Genomic DNA, 18,934 nt, shown 5'->3' on the forward strand with positions numbered 1-18,934 from the left:
CTGGCTCCTGGCTTTAGCCTGGCACAGTGCCAGCTGTTGTGACCATCTGGGGAGTGAACCAGTGGATGGAAGATCTCTCTGTCTCTCCCTCTAACTCTTTCATATAAATCAATAAATCCTTTTTAAAAAGAAACAGGAGTGTTTTAATAGTGTCATTCAAGCCCCTAGATTCAGCTATGCCCTTTTCTCCCTGTCATGGGTCCAAAGTCAGCAAAGTAGGACAAATACTTCTTTACACAGATACTTCGTAGGCTGAGACATGGTTGCAAAGTCTCTCTTACACCTTAGAACGTCCATCTGCCAAGTTTGGCAACAGAAAAACAGAGACCTTTAGGGCAGAGAAATGGGAGGTAACCAGCTGACACTGAAAGACTTGAATCTTACAAGTAGGAATCATGCAGTCCAAGGCCCTGGTTTTAAATACAAGAAGCAAGATTGGAAAGAAAAATGGGAGACACTGAGGCTTCACAGAGAGATGGGGTTAGAGTTTGGCAGGGGCCACTCATGTTTATGTTTATTTAATCCTTACAGCCAGCCCTGAGGGGAGGGGTACATGTTTTAACTCCATTTCACAGATGAGAAAATTCAGCCCAGATAAGTTACATGAGTTCCCCAAGTTCACACAGCTAACATCTAACAGAGCTGAGCCTCAGATATAATCCTAAGTTCTTTTTATTTTTCTACTCTACCTTTGAATGAAGAAAATATTGAGAAGCAAGAGGCGAGTGGGACTACAGTTAGTCAATCCTTATTGTAAACAGGATGCCAGTACCTGAGAGCATCGAGAGGACTTTGACAAAGGCCAAGACCAGGTTTACATGGCTGAAAGCACGCCTTTAAACCTTCAAGTCTCAGCTGTCTCTACAAATCGAGGAGGCTCTCTACAAATCGAGGAGGCTGACGGAGATGGTATCAAAAATAGATCCACACAGGCTGGCGCTGTAGCGCAATGAGTTAAAGCCCTGGCCTGAGCTGCTGGCATCCCATATGGGCACCAGTTCTAGTCCCAGCTGCTCCTCTTCCAATCCAGCTATCTGCAATGGCCTGGGATAGCAGTAGAAGATGGCCCAAGTCCTTGGGTCCCTGCGCCCACATGGGAGTCCGGGAAGAAGCTCCTGCCTCCTGGCTTCAGATCAGCGCAGCTCTGGCCGTTGTGGCCATCTGGGGAGTGAACCAGCAGATGGAAGACCTCTCTCTCTGTCTCTACCTTTCTCTGTAACTCTTTCAAACAAATAAAATAAATCTTTAAAAAAAAAAAATAGATCCACAGACCAGAAAGACCAATGGATAAAGTCTGCCCCAGACCCATGTGGTGACCCTGGACCCCTTCTGAACATCCCAGATGCACAGCAGAGATCCTCAAGTTGGGGTCCATAGATCTTGGAGTCAATGGAAGCATTTCCATGGCTCCACGAACTCCCTGATAACAACACAGTGTGTACCCATAGAGGGTTATGCAAAGTGGGCTTCAGGATTTTAAATTTTGGTTTACGGAAGACTCTTCAAAAATTCTGTGGAAGTCTTCAAGCTGGAGTTGTGGGGAGCAGAGGGCAGCAGTGAGGCCAATTCTGACAGAAGAGCCCTAAGCCTCTGACTCATAGCTGTACCCAGCGTGTGTGACTGAATGCCCCTTCTCAGGCACCAGGAAATGTCCCTGACACCTGCAGAGAGCCTCAACTATGATCTGGTCCTGCAAGGACCATTTATACCTGCGTTTCTCAGAGACTGACCCAGAAGAGGAAAAATGCTTATGCTCTGAGCCTAAGGCTGACAGCATCCATCACATGCAGGGAGAAAGGGAGCCATTCAGGGAGAATATCATTGGCTCCAGACCCAGCCTGAAGGGGCTTGGGCCAGAGGGCTCCCATCAACGCCTGCAGAAAGGAAGGACTGGTCCCTATAGACAGGCACTTTCCCTTACCCAAAGGCCAAGGTGTCCTGGATCCTGAAATAACCTTGACCCCACAGAGGAAAAGAAGTCCTATAACTGGCCCAGAAAGCCAACTAGAAAATGGTTCATGTGTCCTGGCAGGGCCATAATCATTAATTCCTAAGTATTCTATACCCACCCTCACTGTGGCATCCTGTTTGTGACCAACACCGAGGTCAAATGTGGTCTCTAGGGCGTTTTTTCAACAAGTCAGGAGTCCTCAAATACACCAACAATTTGATCAAAAACTTTATAGTTTTCCCTTTACCTTTAGATCTAGTATTATCCCAAAACCAATTCAAAACAACTGTTCCATCCCAATTTCTTCTCAGGGGAAAATAAGGCTGTGATTCTATTCAGCCTTGTCATTCAATAACTGCCTTCTAACGCATTAGACTGACTCTGATTGTCAGCTTCTGACAGCTGTCAGCTACTTTGGAGAAACACCTCAAATAAACGAACTTTGCTTTCTGACAATATACCCAAGCAGACCAGCAAGAACACTCGAGAGCTGAGCAGTGATGAACATAGGGCTGAGTTTTCCTCAGCGGCCAGGACCCCCAGTACCAGAGGAAAAGTCCATCTTCCTTGCCCTCATCTAGCCTCACCACTCAGTGAAGAACCGACAGGAACGTTTATGTAATCTAGGAGAGAAGTGGAAAAGACGGGAGTCACTCAGCCTCCTCGTGAAGGAAGGGAGACTATCCTAAGGCAGAGAACACGGTCCAGCACAGCCATCAGGATAAACAAGAGACCACCCCAGCTGCTCTGCTGAAAGCCACCACCATGTGCCTGCGGGAGGGGAGGATACAGGCGAGGCACAGGAACAGACAGCCAGCTTTCCGCTCCTAAACCCTGCATTAGGTAACTCTGTTGCTCCACCCTCATTACTCAGGCCTCACAGAGGTCCTGGAGATGGTGATCACACATGTCCCAGCCACCCTCACATCCCGAGAACATTCTTGACAAATCCAGATTCCTAATTCGTGAATTATTTCAAATCACCCTACACTATGGCCACTTAAGGGACGGGTGTTTGGCCAACTAGTTAAGACACCGATTAAGATTCCTATATCCCTTGGGGCCGGTACCGTGGCATGAGTGCCGGTTTGAGTCCTGGCTGCTCCACTGCCAATCCAGCTCCCTGCTATGGCCTGGGAGAGCAGTAGAAGATGGCCCAAGTGCTCAGGCCCCTGCACTCACGTGGGAGACCTGGAAGAAGCTCCTGGCTCCTGGCTTCAGATTGGCCCAGATCTGGCCATGGCAGCCATCTGGGGAGTGAACCAGCGGATGGAAGACATCTCTCTCTCTCTCTTTCTCTCTCTCTCTCTCTGCCTCTCTGTAACTCTGCCTTTCAAATAAATATATCTGATTCCCATACCCCATTAGAGTTACCTGGGTTTGATACCCAGCTCCAGCTCCTGACTCCAGCTTCTTGCTAACATGGGCCATGAGAGGCAGCAGTGACGGCTCAAGTAATCAGGTTCATGCCACCCACATGGGAGAGCTGATTGGTTCCCAGCTCCTAGCTTTAGAATGGCCCAGCCCTGGCCATCATGGGCATTAGGGAAGTGAACCAGCAGATAGGAGCTCTCCCTGTCTCTGTCTCTCTCTCACTCTCAAATAAAAAACAAACCAGGGGGCCGGCATTGTGGCATAGCAGGTAAAGCCACCATCTGCAGTGCTGGCATCCCATTTGGGCACCAGTTCAAGTCCCAGCTGCTCCACTTCCGATCCAGTTCTCTGCTATAGCCTGGGAAAGCAGTAGAGGATGGCCCAAGTCCTTGGGCCCCTGCACCTGAGTCAGAGATCCAGAGGAAGCTCCTGGCTTCAGATCAGCACAGCTCTGACCTTTGCAGCCACTTAGGGAGTTGACCAGCAGATGGAAGCTAGCTAGCTATCTCTCTCTCTCTCTCTCTCTTTCTCTCTCTGCCTCTCTGTAACTCTGCCTTTCAAATAAATAAATAAAAATCTTTAAAAATAAAACCAGAATAAGCTTTGTAAAAATGCTGCATGTTTTAATCCAAGAAATGAACAGTTCACAAGCAACCCAGAATAGGTGCCAGCAGTTCGCTCCGAACAGCCGCAGCAGCCGTTCAGCCCTGCAGAATCACGCTGTCCAGTGCTTCCTGAGATGCTCCTTCAGCTGAGGAATGGAAGGCAGCTGCTGCTGGCACTCGTGACAACGAAGGGGCAGCTTCAGGAGCTCAGAGGTCCCATCTCGGACAGTCACTCCGCCAGCCTCTTGCACCATCCCGATCACAGCTGTAGGCAAGAGAGAAAAGTTCATATCCCAGCTACTCTACAGAGCCAAAAAGAAAGTACATCTCCAATCAACATGCCAGGTATTCAAAAAGCCAGTAAGCCTGAGGCAAGACTTCCACTAGGAAAATGGGTTTGTTCAGATTCTTAATCCACGTAACCTACCTCTGAGAAAATACATTCCTTCAGGACACACTCTAAGCAATCCACACTGCTCTGTCAAGGGCCATCAGTGTGTTACTCCTGGTTGGCGGTAGCTGTAACTGTTAGCATCCTAGCAACACTGAAGTTCCACACTTGACAACCAAGCAATGCTTCCTTCTATATACACACAGCCTTCCCTGTCAGTGAACCACTCCTGACACTTGAAGCAACCCACAAGCTCCTGTCAAACTTAAGGCAAAACAGACAACTGTTCAGAGCTTTCTCATCCATGATCTCCAATAACTCTCATGACAACTGTTAAATCCCTGCTGTCACAATAGAACACTTTTGACCCTGAAAAAAAGCATCCCCCAAGAAGGCCACTCACAGCAAAGTGGTAATCACACTATAATCCAAACAAAACAATTTCTTTGTATAGGACTGTTTTCAAGGCCAGATTATTCTTTAGGAACAACTGAATCAAGTATAAGAACAGTCAAAAAAATGGAACAAACATAAAAATCAAAGAACACTGTTACCTTGTGATTCTAGGAAGTATTCTGTATTGAAAGAATTCCAGTGTTTTTTATTTTTAAGGCAAGGAGAATCAAAATCCTGGCTGATCACATGAAGGTGTACATGGCTAGTTGAAAGAAAACAAAATTGACCATTAAAATTATTAAAACTTATGTTAAGTGTCCATCAACTGACAAATGAATAATGAAAATGAGGTTTATATACACAACAGATATTCAGCCACAAAAAGGATGAAATCCTATGTCTTGTGACAATATGGATAGAACTGGAGATCGTTACATTAATGAATTTAGTCAGGCACACAAAGGCAAATATTATACAATCTTATTCACAGGTGGGATCTAAAACAGGTGATCTCATAGCAGTTTAGAGCAGAAAATGGTTACCAGAGGATGGGGAGAGTAACAGGGAGAGAGGTCTGGGAATTGTTGGTCAGTGGGTACTGAGTTTTAGCTAACATAAGAGAAATAAGCTTTGCTGGTCTACTGGATGGAAGGGTGATTAGTCATAACAATAATGCACTATATATTTTACATTTCAAAACAGGTACAGGCCGGCGCCAAGGCTCACTAGGCTAAATCCTCCACCTTGCGGCACTGGCACACCGGGTTCTAGTCCCGCTCGGGGCGCCGGATTCTGTCCCAGTTGCCCCTCTTCCAGGCCAGCTCTCTGCTGTGGCCAGGGAGTGCAGTGGAGGATGGCCCAAGTCCTTGGGCCCTGCACCCCATGGGAGACCAGGATAAGTACCTGGCTCCTGCCATCAGATCAGCGCAGCACGCCGGCCGCGGCGGCCATTGGAGGGTGAACCAACGGCAAAGGAAGACCTTTCTCTCTGTCTCTCTCTCTCTCACTGTCCACTCTGCCTGTCAAAAAAAAAAAAAAAAAAAGATACAGGTACAAGAAAGGACTTTGTTTTTACTACGAAGAAATGATCAATGTTTGAGAAGATATGTTTACCCTACTTTGAACATTATACATGTATAAATGTATCAAAATATCACATGATACCCCAAAAATAGATATAATTTTATGAGTCAACCAAAAAACAAATTTAAAAACTAAGACTTAATCAAAATAACAAACAATAAAAGTATGAGTACACAAAGTATTGACAGTGCACCTATTTGATTCAATTCATTCTTTTAATTAAGAATAAGTAGGGGCGAGCGCCATGGCTCACTTGGTTAATCCTCTGCCTGCGGCGCTGGCAACCCATATGGACGCCAGGTTCTTTCTAGTCCCGGTTGCTCCTCTTCCAGTCCAGCTCTCTGCTGTGGCCCAGATGTGGGCAGTGGAGGATGGCCCAGGTGCTTGGGCCCCTGCACCCACATGGGAGACCAGGAGGAAGTGCCTGGCTCCTGGCTTCAGACTGGCGTAGCTCCAGCCGTGGCGGCCATTTTGGGGGGTGAACCAACAGAAGGAAGACCTTTCTGTCTCTCTCTCTCACATTGTCTATAACTCTGTCAAATAAATTAAAAAAAAAAAAAAAAAGAAGAAGTAATGCTCAATAATTATCTCCTATGGTCAAGCACTATTCTAGGCACTGGGATTTAGCAGTGAACAAAATGTGAAAAGCCTCTGCCCTTACAGAAATTATGTTCTAATGAGGGAAGACAATAAATAAATAAATATACAAGAACAATTCAAATAGCAAGAGTGCTAAGAAAAAAGTCAAAGAGGAAACAGATAGAGTGCTGGAGAATAGAGGCTGAATCTCTGGCCAGTGTTCAGACAAGGCCTCTCCCAGGCAGACTTGAGCTGAGAAACCAGGAGAACAAGATTAGTGGGAGAGTATGGAGGCCAAGTGCAAGGGCTCTGAAAGGAATAAGAGCCTGGTGCACTCTGGGAACAGAAAGAAAGTAATCCAGCCATAGTGTATAACCAGAATTGTTGGAGCCAAGGAGCAGAGGCCAGGCAGAAGCCAGATCATAAAGGGTCCTTAGGGCCAGCAAGGGGTTTGCATTTTATTCTGATTATACTGGGAAGCTACTGAAGATTTTAAGCAGGGGTTTCTGGCTGCTGTGTGGAGAAAGGACTGTACGAAGGCTGAGTACCACAGGACGATCAGTTAGAAGGCTGCTGCAGCATTCCCAATCACAAATGATCAGAGCTGAGCTGTAGTAGCTGAAAGGGAAAGAAGCATTCCTATTTTGTTTTTGTTTTTTTTTTAATTTTTTTTTATTATTATTATTTGAAAGGCAGAGTTACAGAGAGGCAAAGGCAGAGAGACAGAGAGGTCTTCCATCCAATGGTTCACTCCCCAAATGGCTGCAACGGCCAAAGCTGGACCAATCCAAAGCCAGGAGCCAGGAGCTTCTTCTGGGTCTGCCACATGGATGCAGGGGCTCAAAGACTTAGGTCATTTTCCTCTGCTTTCCCAGAGCATAGCAGAGGGCTAGATCGGAAGTGGAGCAGCCAGGACTAGAACCAGCGCCTACATGGAATTCCAGTGCCGCAGGTGGCAGCTTTACCCACTACGCCCCAGTGCCGTCCCTAATCCTATTTTGAACATATTTTAGAACAGAACCAAAAGGAAAACCTGGAAGAAGCTCCTGGCTCCTGGCTTCAGCCTAACTGAACCCCAGCCGTTGTGGCCATTTGGGGAGCAAACCAGTGGATGGAAGATTGCTCTCTCTGTGTCTCTGTCTCTGTCTCTGTCTCTGTCTCTCTCTCTCTCTTTCAAATAAAATGTCTTTTAAAAATTTTTCAAAAATAAGAAAAAAGCATGTATTGTACAATTCCATTTATATGAAGCTCTAGAAACTGACAATAATTGTCTCTGCTAAAAGAAATTAGATGGGGGCCAACATGGAGATGCCACCAGCAGCTCCACTTTTGATCCAGCTCCCTGCTAATGGCCTGGGAAAAGCAGTGGATGATGGACCAAGTGCTTGGGCCCTTGTACCCATATGGGAGACCCAGATGAAGCCTAGGTTTATCCTGGCTCAGCCCTGGCCAGTGTGGCACTTGGGCAGTGAACCAGCTGATCAAAGATCTGTGTCTCCCTTTCTCTAACTCTTTCAAATAAATAAATAATTTTAATATGCATTTATTTGCATTTTATTGCATGGAAGTTATGCTTCAATTAAAAAGAAAGTACTGGGGGCCAGTGCTGTGGTATAGTGGGTGAAGCCGCCACCTGCAGTGCTGGCATTTCCATAGGGGCGCCAGTGCGGGATCTGGCTACTCCACTTTCAATCTAACTCTCTGCTATGGCCTGGGAAAACAGTAGAAAATGGCCCAAGTCCTTGGGTCTCTGCACCTGCGTGGGAGACCTGGAATAAGCTCCTGGCTCCTAGTTTCGGATCAGCACAACTCCAGCCAGCCGTTGTGGCCATCTGTGGGTGGTAGACCTCTCTCTGCTTCTGCCTCTCTGTAACTCTTTCAAATAAATAAATAAATTTTTTTTAAAAAAAAGTATTGATGGGGAGAGTGGGAAATGTGGCACAAAGATTTCATTTAGTTAAAGCAATTAGTAATCTAAGTCATAATTACCCACACAAATAAACAGGAGTGTTGGTGGTTAAAAAAAATTACCAAAGGAACTTTATGAGGGAAGTTGAACATCTTTTCATTGATTATTGTTTATAGACTTTGCCTATTTTTCTGCTGGACTATGTTTTTTTTATTTGTTGAACTCGTTATTTAGTACAGCTATTAAGCTTTTGACTATAATGTAAGTCAAAATATGTTTTCTGAAAAAATATTAAGTTAAAAAATGTTGGTAAAGAATAGAAAATCAAAAGGGTATAATTTTAAACTTATGAATACTTTAGTATTTTCCTTAGAAATGATCTAGATATTTAAAGAATGTCATTTAATTTAACCTAGTATAACTTTAGGATTAAAAATTATCAAGGCCGGCGCCGCGGCTCACTAGGCTAATCCTCCACCTAGCGGCGCCGGCACACCGGGTTCTAGTCCCGGTCGGGGCGCTGGATTCTGTCCCGGTTGCCCCTCTTCCAGGCCAGCCCTCTGCTGTGGCCAGGGAGTGCAGTGGAGGATGGCCCAGGTGCTTGGGCCCTGCACCCCATGGGAGACCAGGAAAAGCACCTGGCTCCTGGCTCCTGGCTCCTGCCATCGGATCAGCGCGGTGCGCCGGCCGCAGCGCGCCGGCCGCGGCGGCCATTGGAGGGTGAACCAACGGCAAAGGAAGACCTTTCTCTCTGTCTCTCTCTCTCACTGTCCACTCTGCCTGTCAAAAAAAAAAAAATCATCAAAAAGATGTTTTTTAATGATTTATTTATTTATTTGAAAGGCAGAGATACAGAGAGAGAAGGAAAGAGAAAGAGAAAGAGAAAGCAAGTAATCTTCTACCTGCTGTTTCAATCAACAAATGGTCCAACAGCGAGGGCTAGGCCAAGCTGACGCCAGGAGCCAGGAGCTTCATCGGGGTTTCTCACAAGGGTGCACGGGCCCAAGGTTTGGAGTCATCCTCTACTGCTTTCCCAGGCACATTAACAGGGAGCTAGATCATTAATGGAGCAGCCTGGACTTGAACCAGTGCCTATATGGGATTCCAGCACTGCAGGTAGAGGCTTAACCTTCTATATCACAGTGATGGCCCTCAAAAAGATTTTGGAAACTGTCTTCAAGTGCCTATCATTGTTGTCTTTCATCCTGTATTCCCTTAAATAATATAAGATGTATTGACCTCAAAAAAATTGCCAAAGGAAATTCAGTCACATACTACAGTATGGATAAACTCTGAAGACATCATTATGTTAAGTAAAATAAGTCAGTCACAAAACATCAAATACTGCATGATTTCATTTATATAACATACTCAGAGTATGGTGCCCCCCACCTGCAGTTTGTTTTTGTTACCCAAAGTCAACCACAGTCCAAAATACTAATATTTGTCTTAACTCCTCAAGAAAACCAAATGTACATAACTTTCATTGCAGTGCATTGTTAAGATGACTCTCTTGCTGGCGCCACGGCTCACTAGGCTAATCCTCCACCTGCGGCGCCGGAACCCCAGGTTCTAATCCCGGTTGGGGCACCAGATTCTGTCCCAGTTGCTCCTCTTCCAGTCCAGCTCTCTGCTGTGGCCCGGGAAGGCAGTGGAGGATGGCTCAAGTGCTTGGGCCCTGCACCCGCATGGGAGACCAGTAGGAAGCATCTGGCTCCCAGCTTCGGATCAGCGCAGCGCACTGGCCGTAGCAGCCATTTGAGGGGTGAACCAACAGAAAAAGGAAGACCTTTCTCTCTGCCTCTCTCTCTGTCTACCTCTGCCTGTCAAAAAAAAAAAAAATTTTTTAAACCTTATCATAGATATGTACATATTGTTAAAAAGTGTATACATTGGCATTGTGACACAGTAGGTTAAGCCTCCACCTGTGAGCTTGAGCCCCTGCACCCGTGTGGGAGGCTCAGAAGAGGCTGCTGGCTCCTGGCTTCTGATTGGCCCAGCTTCGGATGGCCCAGCTCCAGCCACTGTGGCCATTTAGGGAGTGAATCAACGGACGGAAGACTTTTCTGTCTGTCCCTATCACTGGCTGTAACTCTCTCAAATAAGTAAAATTAAAAAAAAAAAAGAAGAAGAAGAAGAAAGAAAAGTATATATATATATGGAGCTCAGTAGTTTCAGGCACCCCCTGGGGTCTTGTAATATATCCCTCACAGACTCACAGATGAGGAAAGACTATTGTACTCCATTCACAGACAGAAAGGGGAATGTTGGTCTAATGGGGAATTATTATTTACTGGGTACAGTGTTTCATTTGGGGAAGATGAAAAAAGTCCTGGAGAAGGATGGCAATGATGGTTGCACCATAATGTGAATATACTTAATGCCAGTAAAGAACACACTTAATGCATATTTTACCACAACTTTTAAAAAATAAGCTACAGGAGCTGGTGCAGTGGCATAGTGGCCTAAGCCTCTGCCTGCTGCGCTGGCATCCCATATGGGTGCCGGTTTGAGCCCCGGCTGCTCCATTTCTGATACAACTCCCTACTAATGTGCCTGGGAAAGCAGCAGAGGATGGCCCAAGTCCTTGGGCCCCTGCACCCACATGAGAGACCCAGAAGAAACTCCTGGCTCCTGGATTTGGATCAGCTCAGCTCTGGCCATTGTGGCCATTTGCAGAGTGAACCAGCGGATGGAAGACCCCTCTCTCTACCTATCTCAGTAACTCTGCCTTTCAAATAAATAAAGTAAGTCTTTATAAAATAAATAAATAAATAAAGTACAGGGACCAGTGTTGTGGCCTAGGGGACTAAGCTTCTGCCTGTGGCACCAGCATTCCATTTGGGCGCTGGTTCAAGTCCCGGCTGCTCAACTTCAGATCCAGCTCTCTGCTATGGTCTGAGAAAGCAGTAGAAGATGGCCCAAGTTCTTGGCCCCTGCACCCATGTGGGAGACCTGGAAGAAGCTCCTGGTTCCTGACTCCTGGCTTTGGATCGGCCCAGCTCCAGCTGTTGCAGCCATTTAAGGAGTAAACCCACAGACAGAAGACCGCTCTTTCTCTCTCTGCTTCTCTGTAACTCTGCCTTTCAAATAAATACAGCGCCAGCCCCTAAATAAATAAATAAATAAATCTTTAAAAAATAAAATTAAGGTACAAACTTGAAATCAGTCTCATTATCTTACTCTGCAGGTCAAAGGAACTGTGAAGATCTGCCTTGCTTGCATTCTTTTGAAAAATAATTCCTTTCCAAATCCTTCTGGGTATAAGTCAAAGGAACAGACTCCCTACTGTCCTCTCACTTTATTTTAAATCTTAGGTCTACTAAGCCATCTTTCAAGAAGCCTACAGTGTGTGTTTCCTTCAGAGCAACAGTCCTTAGTCATTTTAGCACTGCAGATGCTTTTGAAAAATCTGATAAAAGCCACTGACCACAGTTCCTCACCTGAGAGGAATCAAGCTGCTGCATCTAGCTCATATTTGAAGTCCTGAAAGGTCTGAATTTTGAGAGGAACAAAGAATCATACATAACTGAAATATAGGCAGAGCAGGTTTGCAGGTAAGTCAAGCTGAGAGGTCTTGAAAACATCCCATCCTACTCCCCTGGGCCTCAGGGCTGTCAGCACACTCAGCAAGCCCAGGCTGAATCTACCTGAACACCTGGACAGAACAAGAAGGCCCCAGGACCTCCCACAAGCTTACCTCATGCTAGGAATGGCGTGGTAGCCCAGTCGGAAGCGGAGTTTGCTGGACCCAAAATCTGCAATCACCTTTTCCCCTACAGTGTGCATATGCTTGAGGAGTTCAAGGTGTTCCCTGGTCACAGCCTTCAGACTGGAAATGGAGGCCCATGGTAAGACCAGCCAGTGGTAACGGGCCTTCGGATATTTATCCTTAATCACTACCACCTGCTCATCTTTGTAGACCTAGCAGAGAGGCACAAGAGAAGAAAACAGACATCTACTGAGAATTATCTGTGTACCAGGTGCTGTCATATTCATTAAGTCACCTAATTCCCACCACTGTCTTGTACAAAATGTTTTGTAGCCCAACTTTGACAGATGAGAGCACTGAGACTCACAGAGATCCAGTGTCTTTTACAACACACATAGTTACTAGGTAGGAAATTTAGGATTCTAACCCAGAACAAGAATCTGTGGGCGAGGGGCTGCCACTGTGGCATAGTGGGTAAAGCCACTGTCTATGATGCCAGCAACCCATTTGGGCGCTGGTTCAAGTCTCAGTTGTTCCACTTCCAATCCAGCTCCTGCTAATGGCCTGGGCAAAACAGTGGAAGATGGCCCAAGTACTTGGGCCCCTGCACCCACATGGGAGATCTGGATTGATTGATTGATTTATACATACACACACACATATACATATATATACATATATACACACACACATATCCTGGGTGTATGTGTGTGTATACACACACATATATATACACATATATATGTGCAGATAGATAGATCTGTGAAGGGAAGCACCAGCATTATGGCAGAGTGGGTTATGCCACTACTTACAACACCAGCAGCCCAAATCAAGTGTGAGTTCAAGTCCCAATTGCTCTGCTTCCCATCCAGCTCCCTTCTAATGTGCCTGTAAAAGCAGCAAAGAATGGCCCAAGTGCTTGGGCCACTGCCACTCATGTGGGAGACCTGGGTAAAGTTCTGGTCCCCTGGCTTAAGCCTGGACCAGCCCTGGCCAATATAGCCATTTGGAGTGAACCAGCAGATGAAGGATCTCTTTCTCTCTCTCCCCCTCTCTGTCACTCTGCCTTTCAAATAAATTATTAAAAAAAAAAAAAAAATAGGGGTAGAATAAAAATAAAAAAAGAAACTTGGGGGGTAGGGATTTTCCAAGTGGATAAGACACCAGGGAAAACCCACAAATCCCATACTACAGTCCTTGGGTTTGACTCCCAGCTCCTGCTAATATAGACTATGGGATACAGCAATGATGGCTCAAGTAATTGGGTCTCTGCCACCCAGATAGGAGACCTCAGATTAAGTTCCAAGCTCCTGGCCTTGGCCCAGCCCAGCTTTGGTCACTGCAGGCATTCAAGGAGTGAACCAATGGATGGGAGCTCTCTCCCTCTCTGTCTCTCTCTCTCTCTATATATATATATAATAAATAATAATAAAAGGTAAGGCAGAAGGGATATTCATTTGAAGAATTTAGCTTCTCTCCAAATTCCAGTTGCTACCTTTTTGCCAATGGAAAAAGCACTTGTTCTCACAGAATAGCCCAATAAAACAAATCTCAAAGGATTAATATCCTTTGATTTAATGTAGAATTATGACCTCTGTGATCATTTAAAACATCTAATTTGCTTAAATTCAAAAATTTTATCCTGACCTGCATTTTGGGGTCCTGCATTGAAATCTTCAAGCCTTGACTCCAGTGACCCAGAGGTTCCTAGACAAAAATGGATAATGTAAATTGCAAATACCAGTAACTAAATTTGGCATTAGTTAACACTGTTAAACAGCAAAGTCCAATCAAACCTGGAAATGAGTTAGTTTTTGAGAACAGAACTACATTCCCTTTACTTTAACCTACTGCCTTTAAGGACCACAGCCATCCCCTACTGTCTTCCTATTTTTGGAGTGGGTGTCTAGACGGAGGCCAGAGGAGTCAAAGCATAAATCACATCTTTTCCCTCTTGCACTCCAACTACAGCCTGATCAAGAGTCCACCTTGAATTCTGCATATGAATTACACAATCTAAGAAAAGTGTTCCAGGAAGCTGGTACTGTGGCAAAGTGGGTAAAGCCTGTGACATCAGCATCCCATATGAGCTCCAGTTGGAGACCCTGCTGCTCTGCTTCAGATCCAGCTCCCTACTAATGTGCCTGGCATAGAAGCTGTGCACCCACATGGCAGACTCCTGGCTTCAGCCTGGCCCAGCCCCAGCCATTCATGCCTATTCATTTGGCCATGAACCAGTAAATGAAGATTCTCTCTCTCTCTCTCTCTCTCTCTCTCTGTGTGTGTGTGTGTGTGTAACTCAGACTTTCAAATAAATAACATTTTTTTTAAAAGTGTTCTATTGCAAGACTACTATAGATATACAAACAACTGACTCATTTCAGTCGTTCAGTGGAAAATACACTGCCATTATTGTCCTACTTTCCTTCAAGTGGCTTACCTCAGGAACTGAAGAGAAACGCATATAAAGGGACATTCACCCAAGCAATTTCCAAGCCACAGACAAATGACTCTTTCATCATAGCGAATAACCCTCATTATGGTTAATAACCCTGAGCCTGGACTTCACAGTGTACAAACAATTGAACAGTCATTATATCTCATTTAATCTCCACGTCACCCATCAATCACACTACCCTCACCTTGTTGGTAGATGCATCCTTCCCCTTCTTTGGGGGCACAGGACAGTGGCTGGGGCTGCTCCCAGGTCCGAGCCCTGCGCCAGGCTCAGCTTCCTGGGCAGCATCCCTTTCAACAGAATCATTGTTGCCTGACCTCTTTCTCTTCCTGTGTGTTTCCAGGCCAGAGCTCTTTGCCTCTTCCTCAAACTCTACAATATATGGATAAAGTTCATTCACCATGCAGAGAACCTGGCCAGGGTACAGCTTCATCTCTTGGTCCTTCCCAATGATGACTGAGTCAATGCTGGTGGGATTGACCCCCACCTAGGGAATAAATAATTACAAAATAATTGTAACAGGTGCCGGCATTGTGGCACAGTGAGTTAAGCCACTGTCTGCCAACACTAGCATCCCATATGAACACTGGTTTGAGTCCCGACTGCTCCACTTCTGATCCAGATCCCTTCTAATGTGTCTGGGAAGCAGCAAAAGATGGCCCAACACAGCGTGGGCCCCTGATACCCATGTGGGAGACCTGGATGGAGTTCTAGGCTCCTAGTTTCCACCTGGCCCAGCCCTGGTTATCATTTTGGGAGTAAACCAGTGGATGGATGGATCTCTCTCTCTCCCTCCCTCCATTCCTCACTCCCTCTTTGTAACTTTGCCTTTCAAATAAATAAAAGAAAAAAAGAATTATGATAGCAATAACATTGTTAGTAATATAAGTCACTGCCATGTTAACCACTCACTGTGTGCCATGCATTATGCTTAATGTTTACCTATATTGCTCCAGTCACTGCCACACATTATAGAAAAGCCCTCATTGGCTGGTACAGTCACTCTAAAGTCAACAATATAGGGCAGGCATTGTGGCACAATGGGTTAGGCCAGCACTCAGGACACCCACATCCTACTCCACTTCTGATCCAGCTTCCTGCTAATGCACATTATGGGAAGCAGATGATGACTCAAGCACTTGGGCCCCTGCCACCCATGTGGGTAACCCAGATGGATCTGGGCTCTTGCTTTGGCTGAGCCCAGCCCTAGCCCTTTCGAGTACTTGGGGAGTGAACCAACAGATAGAAAATACCTCTCCCTTTATCTCTCTCTTGCTCTGTCCTTCTAGTAGATGAAAATAAATGAAAAAACATTTTAAAAAACAAACTCAACAGCATAAGATAACCAACAAGTATAAAATTGAAGTCCACATTACAAACACACATACCTGCTTCACCTTCACATATCCCTTGTTACACTCCGCTTTCAACTGTACTGAAAGAAATAGGAAAAAGTTAAACAAAAGCACAACAAAAACCAGCAACTTGCCCCTGTCTCCCCAAAGGACAATGTGGCCTCACTGCAGGCGGCAGCTTTAGAGATTTTTCCCATAAGGCCTGTAAGCACCCCCAGGTACTTATGCAAATGACTGGGCTCTGAAGCCTACCAATTTCTAAAAGCTTCAATCCTTCCATAAAATGTCCAACAGTGGGACTGGCACTGTGGCAAACAGGGTTAAGCCCTGCTTGAAATGTCAGCATCCCACCGTGGAGCACTGACTGGAATCCCAGCTGCTCCACTTCCGATCTAGCTCCCTGCTAAGGTGCCTGGGAAAGCAAAGGAAGACGGTCCAAGTGCTTGGGCCCCTACCACCCACATGGGAAATCAGAATGGAGTTCCTGGCTCCTAGATTCAGGTTGTTGTAGCAATTTAGAGAGTAAACCAGCAGAAGGAAAGAGTGTATGCTTTGCCTTCTCTGTCTTCCTTTCAAATAGGTAAATCTTAAAAAAAAAAAAAAAAAAAAAATGTGGAAGCTGATGCTGTGGCATAGCAGGTAAAGCCGCCACCATCCTGTCCAGGCACCGGTTCAAGTTCAGGCTGCTCCACTTCCCATCCAGCTCACTGTATGACCTGCAAAAGCAGTAGAAGATGGCCCAAGTCCTTGGGCCCCTGCACACACTTAGGAGACCTTGAGTAAGCTCCTGGCTCTTGGCTTCGGATTGGCGCAGCTCCAGCCATTGTGGCCATCTAGGGGGTGAACCAGTGGAAGGAAGACCTCTCTCTCTGTCTCTCTGTCTCTCTCTCCCCCTTCCCTGCATCCCTCCCTCTGCCTCTCCGTAACTTTGCCTTTCAAATAAATATGGCCAGCGCCACGGCTAATCCTCCGCCTGTGGCACCGGAACCCCAGGTTTTAGCCCCAGTTGGGGTGCCAGATTCTGTCCCGGTTGCTCCTCTTCCAGTCCAGCCCTCTGCTGTGGCCCGGGAGTGCAGTGGAGAATGGCCCAAGTGCTTGGGCCCTGCACCCGCATGGAAGACCAGGAGGAAGCACCTGGCTCCTGGCTTCGGATTGGCGCAGTGCCGGCCATAGCGGCCAGTTGGGGGGGGTGATCCAACGGAAGGAAGACCTTTCTCTCTGTCTCTGTCTCTCTCTCACTGTCGATAACTCTGCCTGTCAATAAATAAATAAATAAAACCTTTTAAAAAATGCACAAGGGGCCGGCACCATGGCACAAGTTAATTCTTCGCCTGCGGCATTGGCATCCCATACAGACACCAGTTCTAGTCCCGGTTGCTCCTCTTCCAATCCAGCTTTCTGCTATGGCCTGGGAGAGCAGTAGAAGATGGCCCAAGTCCTTGGGGTCCTTGGGCCCCTGCACCTGCTTGGCAGACTGGAAGAAGCGCCTGGTTCCTGGCTTTGGATTGGCGCAGCTCCGGTCACTGCAGTCATTTGGGGAGTGAACCAGTGGATAGAAGATCTTTCTCTGTTTCTCCCTCTCACTGTCTGTAACTCTCTCTCTCAAACAAAATAAATAAAATCTTTTAAAAAATGCACAAACTCCCTTAGCTACTGCTAATATCCTTCTGAAGAAACTTCAAGGAATGCTCACAAGTTTCCCTATGCCAGAACCTCTGGCTCACTCATCATCACACACTCTGCCACCAGAAATGAGGACTGATATCTCATGCAAGTTCTTGGCTAAGAATTAAATCATGTTCTAATATTATTTTTTGAAACCACCAGATGCCCAAATTGAGAAGTTTCTGTACTGCAAAAGAAACAGTCAGGAGAGAGAAGAGACAACCGACAGAATGAGAAAAAATATTTGCAAACTATGCAACAGATAAAGGGTTAATAACCAGAATCTACAAAGAGATCAAGAAACTCCACAAAAACAAAACAAACAACCCACTTAAGAGATGGGCCAAGGACCTCAATAGACATTTTTCAAAAGAAGAAATCCAAATGGCCAACAGGCACATGAAAAAATGTTCAAGATCACTAGCAATCAGGGAAATGCAAATCAAAACCACAATGAGGTTTCACCTCACCCCGGTTAGAATGGCTCACATACAGAAATCTACCAACAACAGATGCTGGAGAGGATGTGGGGAAAAAGGGACACTAACCCACTGTTGGTGGGAATGCAAACTGGTCAAGCCACTATGGAAGTCAGTCTGGAGATTCCTCAGAAACCTGAAGATAACCCTACCGTTCGACCCAGCCATCCCACTCCTTGGAATTTACCCAAAGGAATTTAAATTGGCAAACAAAAAAGCGGTCTGCACCCTAATGTTTATTGCAGCACAATTCACAATAGCCAAGACCTGGAACCAACCTAAATGCCCATCAACGGTAGACTGGATAAAGAAATTATGGGATATGTACTCTTTAGAATACTATACTGCAATAAGAAACAATGAAATCCAGTCATTTGCAACAAAATGGAGGAATCTGGAACACATCATGCTGAGTGAAATAAGCCAGTCCCAAAGGGACAAATATCATATGTTCTCCCTGATCGGTGACAACTGATTGAACACCAAAAAGGAAACCTGTTGAAGTGAAATGGACACTATGAGAAACAGAGACTTGATCAGCATAGCCCTGACTATTAATGAACAGCTTAACACATTATCCCTCTTAGTATTTTTTTTTTGTCTGTTCTACTTAATATGACTGGTTTAATTCTGTAATTAATACACAGTTATTCTTAAGTGTTGAAAATTTAACTGAAATGTGATCCCTGTTAAACATAAGAGTGGGAATAAGAGAGGGAAGAGATGTACAATTTGGGACATGCTCAAGCTGACTTGCCCCAAACAGTAGAGTTAGAAACATACCAGGGGATTCCAATTCAATCCCATCAAGGTGGCATGTACCAATGCCATCTCACTAGTCCAAGTGATCAATTTCAGTTCACAATTGATCATAATGAAAGGACTAAGAGTCAAAGGAAGCACATAAACAAGTCTAGTACCTGCTAATACTAACCAATAGAATAAATAAAGGGGAGAGTGATCCAACATGGGAAGCG

General features: G+C 45.6%; 1 protein-coding gene across 17 annotated transcripts in view; it reads right to left on the minus strand.

Annotated features, from left to right (window-relative positions):
• Positions 1-3,927: 3,927 nt before the first annotated feature.
• The window catches only part of APTX (aprataxin), a 33,188-nt gene continuing 18,181 nt past the window's right edge, over positions 3,928-18,934 (minus strand). For 10 of the 17 annotated variants that reach the window (XM_070053246.1, XM_008249001.3, XM_008249168.4 and 7 more), the window contains 6 exons: positions 15,847-15,893; positions 14,643-14,945; positions 13,648-13,707; positions 11,989-12,212; positions 4,876-4,979; positions 3,928-4,195 (listed from right to left, as the gene is read on the minus strand). In XM_070053246.1, coding sequence (XP_069909347.1) covers positions 4,041-4,195; positions 4,876-4,979; positions 11,989-12,212; positions 13,648-13,707; positions 14,643-14,945; positions 15,847-15,893 — 893 coding nt within the window. In that variant the 3' untranslated portion in view covers positions 3,928-4,040. Of the gene's footprint in view, positions 4,196-4,357; positions 4,980-11,988; positions 12,213-13,647; positions 13,708-14,642; positions 14,946-15,846; positions 15,894-18,934 lie in introns of all 17 variants that reach the window. The other 7 variants (XM_008249223.4, XM_070053284.1, XM_017340885.3 and 4 more) reach the window with 3 other exon arrangements.

This window comes from Oryctolagus cuniculus, chromosome 1, assembly GCF_964237555.1.
Source record: "Oryctolagus cuniculus chromosome 1, mOryCun1.1, whole genome shotgun sequence".
Taxonomy (NCBI): domain Eukaryota; kingdom Metazoa; phylum Chordata; class Mammalia; order Lagomorpha; family Leporidae; genus Oryctolagus; species Oryctolagus cuniculus.